Source organism: Hippocampus guttulatus, chromosome 6, assembly GCF_054856545.1.
Source record: "Hippocampus guttulatus isolate MCC_2025c chromosome 6, RoL_Hgut_1.0, whole genome shotgun sequence".
Classification (NCBI taxonomy): Eukaryota; Metazoa; Chordata; class Actinopteri; order Syngnathiformes; family Syngnathidae; genus Hippocampus; species Hippocampus guttulatus.
The window spans coordinates 8,763,137-8,783,204 of NC_141266.1; the positions used below are offsets into that span (position 1 = coordinate 8,763,137).

General features: G+C 40.3%; 1 protein-coding gene across 2 annotated transcripts in view; it reads left to right on the forward strand.

Annotated features, from left to right (window-relative positions):
• The window catches only part of vps13b (vacuolar protein sorting 13 homolog B), a 343,076-nt gene that overhangs the window by 131,495 nt on the left and 191,513 nt on the right, over positions 1–20,068 (forward strand). For both annotated transcript variants that reach the window (XM_086112801.1, XM_086112800.1), the window contains exons 20-21: positions 12,591–12,700; positions 14,932–15,070. In XM_086112801.1, coding sequence (XP_085968927.1) covers positions 12,591–12,700; positions 14,932–15,070 — 249 coding nt within the window. The remainder of the gene's footprint in view (positions 1–12,590; positions 12,701–14,931; positions 15,071–20,068) is intronic.

A 20,068-nucleotide genomic window follows, 5' to 3' on the forward strand; every position in this document is an offset into this window, starting at 1 on the left:
TCATTCACAAGTGATATACAATTTGTCTGTTCACACAGGTGTGTGTTATTTTTACAAAATATTGATAAATTCAAAGAGTTGAAAATGGCTTGCTGTCTTTGATGATGCAATGTTAATGACTGAACAAACAGTCCGTTCTTTTGGTGTCTTGAAAAGTGATGATTTTGGATTCCACCCGACGCCATCGATATTTGGCTCTACCTTACGAAAGAAATAGACCTCAGCTGAGCTGATGTTGTTCAGACTGGTCCCCTTTGCTATTTGTCCTCTTGAGCTGTTTGAGGGAGTGTTCACCTTACATTGTTGGTCTGAGTTAATGCTGGCTAAAATATAGAAACAAAAACACAGCACTGATGAGAGTTATAATTCATGATGCATCAAAGTCTAAATGGTTTCAACTTTCCTTCTCTAGAGCTTTCCCAGTTGGCTTTGGGATTTTTGTTTCTGTCCACCACTACTCCTTCCATCTTTTTCCAACTTGGCTTACTTGACCCACCTTTCTGACGTTTGGCTACCAATCAGACAAATGACAACCACCTGTGACACAAATTTGAACGCAAACCTTTGTTTACTTACTTATGTAACCCCATGATTAATAATAGTGATTCATTGAAACTCATTTGGGACAGATTGTGGTAGACACGTTTCAGTTGAGAAGTTTATTCTTTTTTTTTTTTCTTTCTTCAAATGAAATCATCATCGGTACACATGAACTCAGTGCGGCAGTAAAAGGTGCAGGTGCCTGCTATCACCCTCAGTGTTCTTGGGATGGACAGCTCCCTGCACAACTAAGATAACGTGTGTAGACATAACAGCAAACATGAAAGGTAGTTCCAGAGAGATGGTGTGAACTTTACCGCACAGCAAATAGTTCAATGGGAGGAATGATGTTGCCACTTCACGTTTTAACCTTCGGCCAAACAAGCGATCGCACTTTAGGATAAGTAGACAGGCACAGTTAGATCGGCCTTATTATACTGCCAGCCTTACACCGTGACGTGTTGTTCTCAAGTCATAACGGCCAATGATTTTTACTGCTTCGATGCCTTACCACCCAAAACGTTCCCAATTTTACAGCTCTCCTTTTCACTTTCTTTTTTTCTCTCCGTCTTGCGCCCTCTCACTCTCTCACTCAACCACTCCTTCCTCATTTTCCTCGCAAGTCCCCATGCCTCAGGCGGTTGTCTTCATTAACCCGGGCTGTAATTATTTTTGTTTTAGTCTCATATTGCTGACATCTCAACTCAGGGGCTCCTCAATCAGGATTAACCCAAACCACAAGAAATCACACTTCACAGCCTTTTTTACAGCAGCCCCTGTTGCCTGCAATTTCAGTCAAATTAAAGGTTTATTTTATTTAACTATTTCTCCCCCCTCACACCTCCACTCAAACACTCCCCGACATGAAAACAAACTCGATTGCTTGCCTTCAATTTGCCGGTTGCCAGTGGCTGCCCAGCGTTTTCTGTTACTCTGCACAAAGTGGTCCTCTGTGCAGATTTGTAACAGCAGCACCAAGTTAACACAGGTGGTACTGGTATGACGGCCCGCTCGTAGAGAAAATTCTTTTTAACTTTCAAAGTAAGCTTTTCCATCATTTAGTAGTTTGCAAGGCCTTCTTCCCATGGCCAAAGGAATCGCACACAAACATGGGCAAAATTATTGATATACCTCTGTTAATGAAAAAAAAGCCACAGTGGTCACAGAAATGACTTGAATCTGTAATTCTAAATGACATTTTAATGAAGTTAATCTATGAACATCAGGCATTGCTTTTGAATTGTGGTTCAACAGAATTATTAAAAAAAAAAAAAAGGACACAGGCCTGGACAAAAAAATGATAGCGCCTCCTAGAAAATTCGACTACATATTCGTATACGTTCAACAAAGGTGTGTCCTCTGATTAGCATCAAAGTTGGAATCAGTCAATCGTCTCATTTAAAGGGTGACAAGCAGCCACTGTGCTGTTTGGTGACATGGTGTGAACCACACTGAACGTGGACTAGATAATGCAAAGGAGAGAATTGTCTCAGCAAAGTACAAAGAAAATTATACACGGGCACATTAAAGGTAAGACTGTAAGCTTGATGTTCTTGTAACTCCAGTTGCACATATCCATCAATTTAAGATCCATGGGACTGTGGCCAACCTCCCTGAATGTGGACGCAGAAGGAAAATTGATCACAAACTAAAGAGACCGATAATACGAATGGTTAGAAAAGAGTCCAGACCAACCTCCAAAGAAATTAAAGGTGTACTCCAAAGTCAAGGTATTTCAGTGTTAGATCATAACATCAGTTGTTGTTTTAGCCAAAGTGGATTTTAAGGGAGATGATCAAAGTGAACACCATTGTAGAAAAGAAATCATAGAAACGTGAGACTGAAATTTGCCGAATTGCATGTTGCCAAACCAGTAAACTTCTGAGAAAATGTTCTGTTGATGAGACAAAGTTTCAATGATCATCTCCTGCAATTATTACTTCATCGCTAGCTGCAATCTTTATCAACACGTGAGCTGACTGATCCATTACATAGAGTTCTTATAGCTTTTAGTTCGGTTGGGCCGACCGTTTGAAAGCTGGCCCGCCTCTTCTGGATGCTCAGGTTCAGTTCGCGTGGTATTCCCTTGAAACAGTTTTATATACTTTTTTGTTGACTTCATTTACAATTTAACACATAGAGCTAACATTGGCATTCATATACAGTATCTCCCTGTATCCCACAATTCTACTTTTCTCTTCGTTTCATGTCTGTATATCAAAACATTTATCGTTGTTGTGTTATCCATTTCATATGTATTTACCAGGATATAACATTTCGGCCATATCACACAGCACAAAAGCAATTTTTATTTTTATTTTTGCTGTTTGCACAGGGCTCTGTACTGTCTCCCGCGAATAGTGGGGCTTACCTGCATCCAATTTTGGACTCTGGAATAAAACATTTTTTCTTTCCCCGCTTCTAATTAAAAACGAAGATTTAAGTAGATGCTCAAATCCATGTTTGTCCTATGTGGATCTCAACACTGTTAAATGGTATTAACATGCACTGATATCTTTTACACACACTCGGTGTTCTTAAAGCTGGTATTCCTTCTTTATCTTGTGGTTCTTAGTCTGGCTTGACTCATCTTCCTGCCCCTGGGGCATCTAGTCTCAACACAGTAGTAATAAACTCTCAGCATTGAGTCAAGGATGTGTGTGCGTGTGCATCGGCAGCAGTAGTCATAGACCAAGCAGTAGTTGTAAAACTTCATCACATTGAGTAGTCCTTCGGGGGTCCTGGACTCCTCTCACTGTGTGTGGTTTGACCTGCTGTGGCCCTCCAGGCCCCACATGCCCACTTAGATAAACAGGCAGTAAACACAGGCAGTTCAAGCACCACTCTCTTCTGCTCACGGCATATACAAGCTTGGTAGATGAAAGGACGGGTTCCCGACACTATTACCTTCTTCTAACCTCTGCCTCATAATTAAGAGTCCTGCCACCATGCTCATGAAGCTTCTAATAATAGTCAAATACCCAGCTCACCTCACAGACGCACAGCTTGCATGCACACTGGTTTTCCTTTCAAGCCTCCCCCAACCGACCGCTTTACGAAACAACTAAAACGTGCCTTGCCAGCATGTGGAAATGTGGTTTATATAAGGCGATGAATCTGCTGAGAGTTGCTCTGGAAATCCAAGCCACAGCAATCTTAATGCAGGCCTGAGATATTAGACAGGGGAGGAATTTATTTGCTTATCATGCTCTTGCGCTTATCTAAAAACAAGCTGGAATTGATGTGTGCTGTAAGGGCCTTATTGTTAGTATAATATTATGTTTTCTGGTATCACAACCTCATGTTTGTGAGGCCATGGCCTGAAGATTGAATGTTTGGCTCTTGGATTTTCTCAGTGAGTGTAGGCTAAGCTAATGTTGCTTCAACAGAAGCCTTATTGACCACTTTGGTCCAAGTACGATTGCCTGCTGTTACATTTTATAATAATAATAATAATAATAATAATACATTTTATTTATAAGCGCCTTTCAAGACACCCAAGGACACTTTACAATAACAAAAAACACAAAACAATACAATTTTGGGACTTTTTGGTCTTTGCAGAGAATCCGAGTCTGTAATAACGGATATACCCTATTTGTGACAGTAAATACCCTGAGGAAAGAGAGTTTTCTGAAGCTGACATTTACTTTCCAGTAATGTCTACCGTACACTGGTTTATAACAATTCTGTCTCTCACATTTGTGATTGAGTGTAGACAGAAATTGACATCAGGTTTATGATTTCCAACAAGATGGTCATTTTGGACGCGTTTGCTTTGGCCTTTGTTCTGCTTCACTGTCCATGCATGTCCTCTCCTTATTTGGCTGGTCGGTTGTCTCGTGTCAGTCAGACAGGAATCACAGTACATTATTGGAGAATTATACCCCAAGTGGCAAAATGGTGCAGTGGTTTGATTGTATAAAATGTCCAGATGAATTGTCCGGCTTCATTCTCCCTGGCACTGGAACATACACCCTCTTTAAAGTGTGCGTTTCTTTCACTGGAATTCAACAAAGTATGCATTTTCACACGGGCATCTTATTAGGAATTTGAAAATTAGGAAAAGATTAAACCAAATGAAAATTGGTTTCCTTACTAACACTGTGTAGGGATTGAAGGATAAATCCTTTCTCCCTCTCTTTTACTGTCTCTCCCCCATCTGCTCTGCCTTCATTTTTCATTTTCATTTCAACTGCTAATGTCTGCTGGGTTTCCTTGTCCCGATCCCCCTATCCTACTCCTCCTTTAATATCGAAACATTGTTGCAATTAACATACGGTACATTTTGGACTTGCACTTGTATGCTATTTTAGCATGCTCACACAGCATCTGAGCAAAGGAGATTGATGAAAAGGACTTATCGTGTGAGCCTTCATTATTTTGTGAAATTCTGTCACAAAAATGTGATTTCACTTGAAATAAATGTAAAACATCCATCAGTGGGTAGAGTAACCAAAAATTGTATTTGAGTAAGAGTTTGGTTACTTTACAATAATATGACTCAAGTATGAAAGTAGTCCTCCAAATAGTTTTTAAGAGCAAAAATGTACTCAGTGAAAAAACTATTCAAGTATTAATTTGAGTATTTTAAAAATCAGAGCGTGAATCTCAAATAGAATACAAATAACTACATAGAATATCAATCTGCAGATATCGATATTGCTGAATGGTATCACTTAAAATAAAATAATAATAAATAAAATATTGAAATCAGGAAAATATTTGTACACAAGACAGACAAGCAATGCATGATAAGCTGTTGTTTATCGTTTTCTGAAACGTTAAAACGAGTCGTACGGGGCGCTTAATCACTTGCAAGTTATTTTGACAGGTCTGCAAAAACGTATGTGGTCATGTGACTAGCTGATGCCATTTGATTGGTGACGCGAGTGGTTAGCACCCAAGGAGGAAGTCTCTCTGATGAACCAACACCAAATACTTCGCAACAAGCAATTATTGATTGATGAATACAAGTAGCAAGCGGGACCCAGCTCAGTGTAGCGTGACATGAATGCTCAAGAATAAAAATTATGTTGCATTCAAACCATTCCATTTATCCAAAAACGGTTGAGCCATGCTCCATTCAGATTCATGAAGATTGACAAAGCAGTTAACATTTCTCTGCTGTACACATTTATGGTTGTTGAACGTCTCGTGGCTCCGTGGATTGCTTTTCCTTTTTATGCTTTCACGAGGCTTTGGTTGTTACAGACCAACTCATAAAACTTTCCTTTTACTTTAGTGCACTTGGATCGTTGTACTTGCACCCCTATGAGGGCCAGCATGTGATGTGTGCATCTGAGTGTTTCTTGTATCCCCAAAACAGAGACAGCATAGTACATCATTTCTTGTACATGTTTTTAATACTGCTACCCCCCCAACCCCCAATAATAATAATACAGCATGTTTCAACTTTGACTACATCCAGTTTTTATTGGTTAGCGCAATTACTCTGTCCACATTATTGAGTAACTGGCTATTTTATAGCTTATTGTATTCTTTTGGGAGAACTCTGTCATAAATTACTCCCTCAGAAATTTTCTTTGAACAGAACACAGGTCAAGGTTAAAACACAGACACAAATGATTAGAAACGGCTGTCATTCTGATGCACTGTCGACACAATCACACATGACAATATGAGATTTAGCACTATTGTCTTTGCATTCCTATGTGGATTCCATTACACTGTGAGAAGTTTTCACTTGTGGCCTATTGTGGTATCTGTTAGCAAAACAGTTCAACAATCATCTCATCATTTAAATGGCAAATATTAATAAGACCTGGTTTTTATGATTCATATGCATGTTCTGTGTATACTGAGAAGGCTAAGTGTGACACACTGTGCTCATTGACCACCATTTTTTCATTTTTTTTTTTTTTTGCATTAGGAGAAATGTTGAAATCCTTAATTTGTACTAACATAGCTGCGTTAAATTTTTGAATCTTGATCAAATACACAGAAGCAGCCCCAGTTAATGACGGACATCAAAGCGTTAAACTACCCCCTCGTCCATTATGATAAACCGAAAGAACTGAGCTTGAACTGTAGTGAAAGCCCATGAGCCAGCTGAAGGATAGCCGCGATAAGGACTTTTCAAGGTAACGATGCAAAACTCTGTCTGTCTGTCGGAATTCAGCAGCAGAAGCAGAAGTCTGTTTATTTTAATGAGCTCAGAGGTATCTCCTCCATTTCCCTTATATTACACTGGAGCTGATTTCGAAGTTCACACAGTGCACTTTATATCTATGATGGATGTGGTAATGATACATTAATGCAATCAGGCCCTTGTCTGTTTTGTCTCTCATTAAGAAGACCGGGTATCTTGCTGACAAGAGCCAGGTCGTGACTTTAGTTTTACATTAGTGTGACATGAACTGAGAAAGACAAAAACAGAGTATTTTTGTGGTCCTAGCCAAAAAGGAAAAAAAAAAAAAAGACCATGAGGACATAAGTAAGATAACAGCTCATCCAGTATACTCCAAATCCATGCTGCTTGTTTCATTGGGGGCACAGGAAGCAGCCGTGTTCACTTTGCATTTTTTTTTAAACACAGAGAGTGATTGTTGATTTATGAAGGCTTGGAATTGGCTATAAAAGGGGATATGTGATAATTATGGTACTTCTTATCAGTATCGGCTGAGCTGCTGTACTGCCTCTTCAAACCCCTCATGTGGCCTCACAACTGGTCACCATTTCCTGGAAAATAATCTTTCCCATGCATTTCATATTTTGCATGAGTATACGTTTCAAATCATTCTAGAAATTGTCGTGGGAATTAATCGATTCAATACAAAATACTGAACTACAGTGATGCATCTCTCCTTTATTTTCATCAGTGAATTCCCATAGTTTTGTAGATTTGTTGTTGTTTTTTTCCCTTTTGGTACTCATCATCATATTGTATTGCTTTGTCTCACATTTTGTAAATCTTTGCTATTTTACCCAGCACATAATTTGTTTTGGAATTTATATCTGATACTTTTACCATCTGTGATTTCTTATTTCACCGACAACGTAGCTAGACTAACACTTGATGAGAGCCACTCGAAAAAGTTGTTCACACGCGCACAAGCTCATGCACACACATGCGCGTACAAACAGGGACAGTTTACTGCATTATCTCGTCTTGCTCTATGTAATGTAACTACTTCGCTGTACATAACAGCATGTACTGATTATGGTAATCCCATAAATCATACAGATAGAGGCCCATTAACTTTCCCATATTCTCTGTTTTAGATAGTCCATCTGTTTATTTTCACTACCGCTGCATTTGCTTCTTTTCTACTATCTAAATGTATGTCTCTGCTATGTCATAAATTGACTCACTTTTGTATTTTTTTCTTTTTTACTGACGCCCTCACTGGTTGAAGTACATGTACATCTTAATCATTGCCGCGACTACCCTTACCAAACAACCAGGTGCACGCACGCACGAACGCACAAAACCACTGGTCGGACCTTTGTTCGCCGGGTGTCTGTTTCCAGTCAATTCAGCCTGTGTCCTTTCTGAGTCTCCGGCTCCTTCGACAGCATTGCCCTCATGTCGCAGCCCCACACGGAAACAGCAAAACAATGATTTTGAGTAGGAGTTAGTTCATGTACGTATTATTTTATTGTAGAGTTTAATATTTGGCTGTTTTTATCCCTCTCTCTTCATCTTCTTACGGTAAATGAAAATAGAAACACTACCATATTTTGACAAAGAAGTATGTCTGCCCTTTTTCTTTTTTTTTAATTTGAACGTACTGTTCCTTACATCCACCCACACACAGCTGAGTCATTTGTGTGCAGTGCCAGCAGCTCCTGGTCTGTCACGTGCATACAATACACATAAACACACACATACATTTATAGTTACCGACACTCGCACCGACTCAAACCAGCGGAACACCTGTCGAAGTGCATGGCTCGCTCCAGGACACCTTCAAGTTATGAGCTCATCGGAAAAGCAATTAAAGGCAGCATAGGCCCTGCACGCTTGCGTAATGTTTTGTTTTGCTACTTGGCTTCGAAATTAACTAAACCTGTCAGAAGTCATCTAACTGACGTGAGCTGGGTTATATTTATTTATTTTCAGTTGGAGTAGCTGGACACATAGTCCCAGCACTGCCTCATGTCCAATAATGAACCAATTCTGAGGGGGCGATTAGCTGGCTAAAACACGTATACTCCCCCCTCTTCTTGATGAGCGGGTGAGGGGGGGGGGCATGTCTTTTTTTTTTTTGCCTGTCTGAAACGCTGATGGTTGGGTCATGGCCCTGTAGTTTTGATGTTGTGGCCTATTTAGGTTTGGGCCCTCTTTAACCTGTGACTTTTGCCCCCTCTGGGGAATTTGATGCTGTACACAGACTTTGCATTGTAACATAATACACACTATATGATATAAATACATAACAAGAGTATAATCCTTATAGAGGGTTGATATGAATGAAGTATTTTAGGAGTCAAGAAGAAATAAGACTATGAGAATATGCATAACATTTTGTCGAAGGGGCCTCACATTAGTCCGGTCTCATGATTCAACATGGACTCAGCCTGCGAGCAGCCTGATGTCAGTTAGCTGTAAAACATCACCAAGCAGCCCCACGCTCTCTTTTAAGTCTACTGGTCTTAAGCCTTTGGAGAGGAAAAAAAATCACCTTTGACATTAATAGGTCCATTGTGGGTGAGTCAAGGTAAGTGTGTCCTCATATGTCTGCACATACACTGCGCAGTTCACTCGTGTTTTCTCGAGGAATAATTTATGAAGTAAGAAAAACACATCTGTTATCATTGTCATCACTTTCTGTAATTACCCATATGCCGCCCTGTTAGAGCAGAGAAAACAACAGTTAGCGTCCTGCTGAGGTTGCCCCCTAAGCATGTCAGGCTGTTCCATGATGCTGCCTTCTTCAAAGGAAGTGTCGTTCTGGGGCTGCTGTGTCTACACAATGATGGAACGAGAACAGTTGTGTTAATAGCCTGGGTCTTCAAAGGCCTAAAAGGCAGGTCTACACGTATTGTGTCTCTGTGTTACTGTGAAATTAGTACAGAGATAATTGGTCGCGCTTTAAGAAAAATAAAACGATTCCATTAAACATGCATGGGCACATTTTCAGTTGATAAAACATTGTGTATAAAGGGAGTTTTTTGTTTGTTTTTAAATGTGAACTAGTAACACACCATACATGTTGATGTGCACTCATTTACATTAGATGAACATTTTGTGCATGACATTCATCAACAATCCTAGTTGTTATTAATCCAAAAGATCTGGCCAATTGCCCACCACCACTTTGACCATATTTGGTCATTGAGAAATGGTTCCTGTGGCACTACTTTCCTCTCAGTACTTAATCCCCAACTGCTCCCTGACATTAAAACAGCAACAACAAATGTGTTATTTGTATCACTGAATTCACTTTGTGCAATTTGTCAATTCTAACACACATTGAAGCCAATTTTATGCCACCTTTTACAACCTAGCATCCGTGCGTCTTCCAAAAACAGCTTATTTCAATTCCAACTGTTGCAATTGGTCCTTGTGATGGTGAAATCCATTTGGCTCAAGAGAAATTACCTCAGGTCATGTAACAGCATGGGGGATGTATTTGTAACTTCTTTTCTATATCAGTAAGCAACTTTAGATATGAAGTGAAAAATCAGTGAAGCCTCTACTTATATCATGACACTGAAATACAGTTGCAAAAAAAAAAGTGAATGTGAATTGTTTGGAAATTCTTGGAATTGTGAGAATCAGCTGTGTGTGGTGAAAAAGACGGAGCACACTGTCCTCAAACCTTATTCCAATTGTAGTATAGTGGAAGGGGTATCATGGGACTGTACCACTTCTTCAGGACCTGGACCAATTGCTGTTGTTGCCAGCAAAAATGCATTTTCAAATTTAATTTAAGACCGTCTGTCTGCCAATTGAAAATGAAGAAAATTTGGATGATGCAATGACCCAAAGGAGTGAAGTAATGCAACAACTGAATGGTGTCTACCCAAGAAAATACATATTCTGAAGTGGTACAGTCAGCGAGTCCTGGTCTCATCCCGATATAAGTAAATGATGTGACATGAACTCCACAGCAGGAATCCCTACGAATGTTTGCTGAACTGTAACCGTATGAAGGACGACATTTTTTTTTAATGTAAAAGGTTCACATACTTTTTTTCCAAACTGCACTGCTGCATTGTTAACAGCGTGCTCTTTAATATGACATGTTGTCTATTGTTGTGACTTACATATAGATCCCATTTAATGCCTACAATATTTATATAGAAATGGAGGTCATTTAAATGGGTTTCCATACTTGCATCTGCAGCTGTATTCTATTTTTGTTATGGTGTCTTGACAGCAGATAAACCTCTTTGGTTGCGATAATAGTACATATGATGCATATTTTCTGTGCTCATTTATCTCTGTAATAATAAATCAAATAGGTTGGTTGATGGCGTTGATGTTGACTTGTGGTGTGAGTCACGATTGTGCTTTATCCCGTCGAGTTTTCACCCAAGCCCTAGATTTCAAGTCAATTACCCAATACATCTTCACTATGCAGCTCATTCATTGCCTTTTGGGTTCTTTCTTGCTCACGCTGTTCTGGTCGATGATGAAACTAGTAGAAGTTGGCTTCTAGCACTACACCTAAAGCCAAGTCTTATTAGGCAGCCGCATTGTGGTGTAGCAGTTCAAGCCACAGGGCTGAGATTATGATTCCTATTTAGGAAAAGGCGAGAGTGGATGCATGGTGACAAAAGACTGAAGGTGGAAAAAGTAGTGCAAAATGGAGGATGACAGCAATCTGGACGGTGAAGTGAGAGATTGTAATGGTAATGTGATGTGGAGGTTGTGGTACAAGGAAAGGAGGGGTGGAAGATGGATGGGAGAACACAAGGGTGGGTTATGGAATAGATTTGAATTAGGGACGGGTGCCAGAAAAGCTGTTGTTAAGGACACAAGACATTTGAGAGGTGCGAGGGGAAACATTTCAAGAGAACTGATGGAAAGTAAACTACGTCGGAAGATAGATGAAACAATAAACGAAGGATTCTTAGTTTGACTTGAGGAAAACATTTATCTTTTTTTTTTTGGGTCAATACATCTCCATTGCACACCATGAGGATTAAACCGTTTCCACTGGCAAACAATTATTTGACACACAAAACCCCTCCCCAAAAATGACCAAATTTTGTACCCATCTAGTTGTATTGTATAACACAATCAGTACACACACATTAATTTCAGTCAATCACACCTTTTGCGCCGTAGGTAAATACAAATGGCATCACAAATGACTGAACATTGTAAAAGTGAAGCCAATTAGAGCCTTTTATTTACATTGTTTCACATGAAGGTGCTGAAATATGAAAGTTTTCTCGTGTCGTGCGTCCGCATCTGTGTGTGTGTGATTGTCACATCTGCAAGACGGCAAACAATCAGGCTTCTACAGTCTGGCACGCATGCACGCACACAGGCGCGCACATGCATGCACTCACACTGATTCCCCTTTGCCTTGGGGCCTGAAACAGCAGATTGGGGTCTTGTCCAAAGTACCATTAAATTTCTTGAAAGTCCTGCTGCGAGAGCTAAAACATCCTCCTGTCGTCATGCTGGGGACATTCCACGGCACGCCAGAGAGCCTGCACTAATCCTGCCGGCATGGGAATCATTATTGATAGGATCCTAACGCATTACCTCAGGGCTCGCTTATTGTTGGTCAAGATTATTATTTAAGAGTAAACCAAAACACAGCCAAAGTCTCAAGTTTCATAGAAATTTATCAGAAGAAAATGTTATTATTGGCTTAGAGTGCTTACCTCTTTGAACAGTGCATTTGGAGGAAAAATAGTCCTTGCTGCTCTCCTCTCTAATAAACAGCTTTATATGCTCAAGATATGTAGGTCACACTGAGAACTGTGAGACTCGAACAAGAGTCGTCCACCTTTGCTCATGATGTCATTAATTTCACTGAATCAAATTGTTTCGTGTCACTTGAGCACTTTAGTGGGAATTGAATCCATTGAAATGGATTTTCTTCTGCTTTCTATGTGTCCAGGTGCAGTTCTCTTGGCCAGTGTCCAGGGTATATCGATCAACGTGGACCCGATCATTTGTACGTGGCTTCTGCATCAGCCTCATAGAGGGAGCAGCAGGCAACAGCAACAGGTGTGAGATGCCTCTTTTAGTTTTGTGGGCAAGAAAGCATCTTTTCCATCTTCATTTGTGTTGAAAAAATGCTGTTGCACTCCCTCTAGTGTGAGCAAATGTGGGAGGGGGACCGTTTTTCTTTTTAGGCCTTGTATTATTTTTCATGTTAATGGCTTGCATGAACCCTTAATTTGAGGACACACGACACTTATTAATTTTGCCGAGCAGCTCTTTTGTTAGAATAAGGTTAGCAAGATTAACATTGTTTACTCTAGCATTTGGTAGATAGATGACATGGACCCAAGAAAAGTAGCACATGGACTGGAATTCAAGATTCAAGATCTTCATCTGTCAAATGCACAGTAAAAACAACAGTAACACTGAGGAATGCAGTTCTTATTTTGTTTGTCTCCCTCCACTGAGACACGCCTCAATGCCATTGAAGTTGGGACGGCATAAACAACTTAAATACTTACATGACTTGCACATTCTTTTTAATGTTTATATGATTGAATTCACTGCAATGACATTTAATGTTCTGATTTACTTTGGTTTTTGCAAATAGTCACTAATTTTGAATTTGATGCCTGTAATAAGTTCCAAAAAGCTGGGACAAGGACATGCCGACTGTTTTCCATCACCTTTCATTTTCACAACACTTAATGTTTGCTGCTGGATGGTTCAAAGTACAACATTGGTTGCTCAACATTATGCAGTCTCAATTGTTGTGTTTTGTGCTTTATAATGTGCCACACATTTTCAAGAGCAGACAGGTTTCCTCTTTTCACTTGTCATTAACTTTAAAAATAATGGACTTCTAAGGTCAAAGTGAAAGGTGCAATGCATTTGTCACTTTGAAATTTCACTTTGACATGATCTTATGCACTTATGTTGTTGATTATTCTTCGGGCCGCCGCACACCAACTGATGAGGCAGAATTCCACTCGACACTCACCTAGTGTGCAGGGTTCTGCCACAAAATTTCCTGAGTGGCAGTTGCACAATGTGGTGATGTCGCAAATTATAGCCAAACTTATACACGGAAGCTTTCACAGAGGCGAAAAATCGCTTTGCGGGTTATAAGCAAACGAGACACAGCCGTTCACCAAACCCCGCCATGTGATTGAAATACAATCTACGAAGTACACATTAGGCTTCACACGATCAGGCCTTTTGGCTCCGATCAGTGGCCAATGAGTTTGACTGATTGATCAGAAAATGGAACAATATGTTTATTTACACAATTTGTATATTTATCCCACGCTAAAGGGAAAATGCATTGTAAAAAAATATTTCATGCCCCCCTCCCAAAAAAAACCCAGATACACATGAAATGTAATGCTTACATGTTCACAATATCTCCTTCTCTGACATTAATGAAGGGAAAAAAAAAACAATGCTAGTCATTCAGGTGGCCGATGCTTTTGCGAAAACTATTGCTAGCTCGGTTCAACAGCTGTAAACTAGTCCATCCACTTACTTACCAACTACGCCAAGTAGCCTACACCTGCTCCTTTTTGTCTCGTATTGGAAGCTGGCTGTGTTGTACAAGTCTTGGTGCTCACAGACCGCAATTATAATTTGTGTCTGACATTGTTTGTGACGTAGAAAGCACATTCTCAAAGCTGTTTGGCTGCAGTGTAGCTGTATAGATTTGTCCCTATCTATCCAAACTGCATTGACTTTCAGGCATGACCGCAGTCGATCTCATATCCTCATTTGGCAAATGTTTCGCGCGTCTGTCATCAACTGAGCTATTTCTAAGTTGGTTCAAACAACACATCTGCCTGCTGGTTGCATCTGTGATTGGTTGAATGCATGTAGCCAGGAGCTCACTAAACTTATGCTGAGCGATGAAAGCTACCATGAATTAAACAGATGCTAAAATTCAATACATATCACACATACTATAGGGGTAGTTCTTCTTTACATAAATCAAATGCTTTGGGGACTTTTTACCACTCAAAAAACAAAACAAACAAACAAAAAAAAACCCTCAAACTACATGGATGCTATTACTTTGTGAGTGGATGGTCGAGGGTGTCAAGGTGCGTCCCAGCGTAAAGGCTTTTCACTTACACAACATGCAGTAATACATCCTGCAGTGCGCGGCGGCTCTTACAGCACCAATGCAATAACTTTTTGTCCATATCCTTTAGGTTCATTTTGTTCCTAATTCAAGTGCCACCACCTTTCAGCAACTTTCTGGAGATCTGAGATAGCGGCTAATCTCCTAAATTCCATTACAGAATCAAGGTCCAGGTCCAGTTCCCTTGGCAAAGCGGAGAGAGGATGAGGTATCGGTAGGCAGCACACCATTGGTCAAGCAGCCCTCCAATCAAGCTTCTGACTATGCAAGCAGCCCTGTCAAAACCAAGACTGTCACAGGTAATCTTACTAATCACCAAATATACCGTAGTGCCAGCTGCATCTTTGTATTTTTAGTTGTGACTACTGTATTGTATGACCATTAGACCGTGTTGTCTTGCAATTGCCATGTTTGTCACGCATGTCATGATGAGCAACAGCGATAATGGACCCTAACATGAATGAAACAATCAGAAAGTAGATACAAGACTCAATTTGTAAAAAGGAAATCAATTCCAACCTTAGTGGGAGACCTGTCACAGGGAGGCAGGGACGAACTTTTGGAGCATATAAAACCATCACTATCGTAGCTTGCATAAACCATTTTTAATATGCTGCTCCTGGTGCTCCAGATTCCCTTTCTTTCTGTGCCTTTCACTCCATTTTGTTGGTGCTCAGGAATTAAAGATGAAACAATAAAGAGCATATCAGCGTGTGGAGTAAAAGGAACTGGTATGAGATATCTGAATATTAGGTGGGACTGGACTTGCCCTTACTACAGAAGTCTCCATCTGAAATTTTCAAGAGCATCTTAAATTTTCAAGAGCTCTAAGGCGGCAATTGCTCGCGGTAATGTGACACGACGGATGCCAACAGCCATTGTGGAGGAAAAATGTGGAATTCTAACTTAGCACTCAACATAACTTAATGCCATGAAAACGTGACACCTCATTTGAAACGCATCATGGCAAGACAAGACTTATTTTGAAATATCATATTGTTACATACGATTCAACGATTTGTGGTGGTGATGGTAGCATCATGCTTATGTGTTAAATAAATTGCTGGTGTAAAAAAGGTGCACATGGCTGTTTCAGGCCCTATTTTGTCCATGCGCTCTCTTTAAAAAACAGGCAACAGGTCTGTTCTCGGAATTTCTTAGATTGGCCCCAAAAAACAGGTAAATCAGACAGATGGCCAATTGTATTTGGAATAAACATAATAAATCAGGATGTCTCACAACATTTGTAGTGGCTGCATACCCTGTCTCCAACTGGCCATGCGTGGAACTTAAGATGTATCGAGAGTATGATGCTGTTTTGGTAACACATTTTGCAGAGCTACATTTGTACATTGTAATCAAGGGGGACTTTCCTCCAGGCTTTTAACGGCTGCCTGTTAATGTGCAAGCAAATATACGTAGACACACACATCCCGCTCACTGCAGATCATTTCCCCTGAAAGCGCTCAGGGCAAGGTGATATCATGATGTAGTGTTCTTGCTGCCCGGCTCAAATCTCAGAACCAATAATCTCTGCATTTGGCAGGCAAATATGTCACTCTGTCTTTCTTCCGCTCGGGTTTAAGTGGTTGCATGTTAAATATACATGTACATGTTAAAAATACTACTGAGTTGTGGAAGAAGCATGGCTGAATTAAACTGAGGCCTCTGTCATGTGGGACACGGGCTTTGCACAACAGCTCAACCCGTATTGTTTTGTGTTTTTTGTTATTGTAAAGTGTCTTTGGGTGTCTTGAAAGGCGCTTATAAATAAAATGTATTATTATATTATAGGGTGTTTTCATGTTATGTTATCCCCCCTCACACTTTTTATGCCATTACAATTTTTTGTTGTAGCTGTTTTTTTTTTTTTTTTTTAAATATGTCAGAATAGTTTCTTTACCAGTCCTGACCATCGCACTGGTATGAACAGTGCTTTAAGAGGGAAAAAGTAGATGGCGGGATGCCACTTATTCGACTGTTGCCAGGTGAACTAAGAGGTGAAAACGTGTGTGTGTGTGTGTGTATATACACACACAGAGAGAGAGAGAGAGAGATTGAGAGAGAGAGAGAGAGAGAGAGAGGGCGACCCAGTGGTTTGAGACAGAGAGGGTGGTCCAGTGGTTCGCTAGTCGACCACCGATCTCACAGTGCAGAGGTACCGGGTTCAATTCCAGCTCCAATCTACCTGTGTGGAGTTTGCTTGTTTTCCCCGGGCCTGCATGGGTTTTCTCTGGGTACTCCAGTTTCCTCCCACATGCCAAAAACATGCATGGTAGGCTGATTGAACACTCGAAATTTTCCCTTGGAGCGTGTGAGCGTGGATGGTTGTTCGTCTCTGTGTGTCCTGCGATTGTCTGGCAACCGGTTGAGGGTGTCCCCCGCCTAACGCCCGAAGACGGCTGGGATATAATGTGAAATCCCGCCCTAAAAAGTGCTGGTACACCAGAGGCTAAAATTGAGAAGCGCTGGCACATAGTGCTGGTGCGTACCAGCCCATTTAAAGCACTGGGTATGACCCGAGCCTTTTTTTTTTTTTTTACTATTGTGTGTGTGTGTGTGTGTGTGTGTGTGTGTGTGTGGCTGCAGTTTGAAATCAATATATGTCTGCCCTGACAATTACTTCTTAAAGTGGTTCACATAAAAGTAACCCCTTAGTTTCTTCTTTTTTTTCTATCTCTAATGAATGTTCTTTTTGGAAGCAGAATCTTGTTCCAAGTCCCAACCTTCTCATTGTTCACTAACATCTACCAGAGAAATGAGCTCACTGGCCTTGCTTTTCAATCCTTCAATTAGCCATTGGCGCCCTAAGAGAATTCTGCTTTGCTGAGAAACTTATCCTCCGAACTGGCTCTGCTTCCCAAAGTTTGGAACAAGAAGTGCTGCCTTTGTTCCTGTCTGCTAGTGGTCTGGATGATGGGATTAGGTATAATTTTTCTGTTTACTGGGAAGACTAGAAAACGATAGAGTGCAATGGAAACATTTGTTTTGTTTGTGCCATTAATCTGTAAGGTTGTCCAAAGAAATATAATACACACACACACACACATATATATAGCATGGTGGTTAGAACTGTGCTCCTCGGAAAACCTTTTGGTAATCTCAGCCTTGTAAGTAAAATTATGCTTGAGTGGGAAGAGAACAGTTCATGGGTAAGAGACATTCCAGATAGACCTCACTTGCAATATATTTGGTATGAATCAACAAAACGAGCTAATAGATGCATTTATGTACACATAATATGATAGAGGAAACTGACAGGAAGACATACTGTACCTGTATGCAGGCAGATTTACGCAGCATACATGATGTCCTAGTAGCCTGATGGAAGTCAGGCAGGTTTTTATTGGCTGCAGTGTGCTTTCCAGAATGGGATAATATTTTCATTGTGGAGTTTATATAGTTAAACTTTTTCGGGTACGGCCAATAATTTATCAAGGTAAGGATAGTTGGCTTGGCAAAGAAAGCAAGACAAATTATAAATAATGAGATATGAGGCCCCTGCCTGAGAGGACTGGTTATAGTCTCGAAGGGACTCTTACTGCTAAATTTGAATGTATTTAGATGCCTCATACTGATTAGCCCATTCAAACTCCCATAGACTCGAGAGGGAATACATTTTTCTGTGTGTTTCCTTTTTGCGCTTTTATGAATGATAAGGCTATTACGGTTCTTGTGGATCTTGGCTGGGTGCTTTTAGGTCAGAGTGAAGGGAACAGAAAGGGAAGTTGGAGTTGTGAGAATAAAAGAAGATGCAATGATTCGAAACTGGGCTCACTCACGTTCAGGGACAGGTCAAGCCCAGTTTATAATGTCTAATTTAAAAAAAAAAGCCTCAAAGGGCTTCGCAAGCTCACAGTTGAGTAATATTAACGGCATCCCACAATCTACCCCACCGTCCCCTCACACATGCACATGTTTGAAATTAGGTTGGTGTTATCGATTATTTCATTCTTGTGTCATCGTTTTGGTGTCGTAAGTCCACTCTGACGTACGGTGCACCAATCCCATCAACAGTTCAGGCATTATCTTGCGCACATCGGTATTTAATTCCCATTTTTATTCTAATTTACAATGCTGACCTGGCAACACGTGCCACAGGGACCCGATTGCTTCATTCCTTTCTCAGTTCCTTCTCTCGCTCTATATCTTGTGTCTGATCCACCTTCTTGCACCCTATGCCGCAATGAAATATAAATAAATATTTGCATAAACAACTTACCCGAGACAAGTAAGCAGGCAGGTTTTTTTTCAAGAATCCATTTTGCTGACCCTTCCACACACACTTAGAATACTGTTCCAATAGGTAACATGCCAGAGAGGGAGTAGACAAGATAAAAATGCTCAGGTATATTTCTTCATAAATATACGTGCCTGCTTATGTAGTACTGATAAGTATTGGGGAAATCCAGGGGGTTGCCTATGCCATAGAGACATTTACTTTTGCCGTCCAAGATGTAGTAGATTTCGATAATGTGGAAATGAATGATGTTTAACTTGTACTCTAAAGTCTCAGACAAAAACCCTTAAAAGATGGTGCAGGCAACCCTTGTCTCGAAATTTGTCTTCGTCAACATATTGGAAACACAGTCACATGGTTTCTAGCTTTGGCAAATCCAAACGAACTTTGGCCACGCATCTTACCACCGTTTCCAAATGTTCACGACTGTTTTGCAAAAACTTGCCACAATGGTTTGCAAGAACATTTTGAGCATGTTCAAAAGTGCAACAAGTAAAACTGTTTGCAACCTTTTAGGAACCCTGGCAAAAGCCCACATTTGCTGTGTTTGAAAGCATTTGCCTTTGGGTGAGATATGGACTTTACAATCCATTTAACAGTCAATCTCACCAGTCGTTTTTTTGATCAGCATCCCAAAATTTGTAGTCAAGATATTGAATAAGATCAAAGAAACATCATGACTTCCTAGCTTTACAGAGACAAACATAGTTTGACATACACACCCAGTAGATAGACTGAGTGACACTAATGCAGTTATTGGCGTTACCTTGTTTATTCTTTGATTGGGCCGCACCTTAGACTTGATCGAGTTTTATCCAATAAAGGCATTGAGCTCCTGAGAATACCGATGGTTGCGAATCCAGCGCCTGCTGTAAAACCAACTTTTTTTATATTGCACATAGAACCTGCCAGCTGCCGTCAATCATGAACTTTTCACTGGAACTTGAGACATTGTGGTTTCGTTAGGACTTTTTTTTAAACTTTCACCACCACTGAAATAATCATTTAAGGAGGTATGCATATTTTAACCATGTTTGCTGACATTTTATTTCAGAAA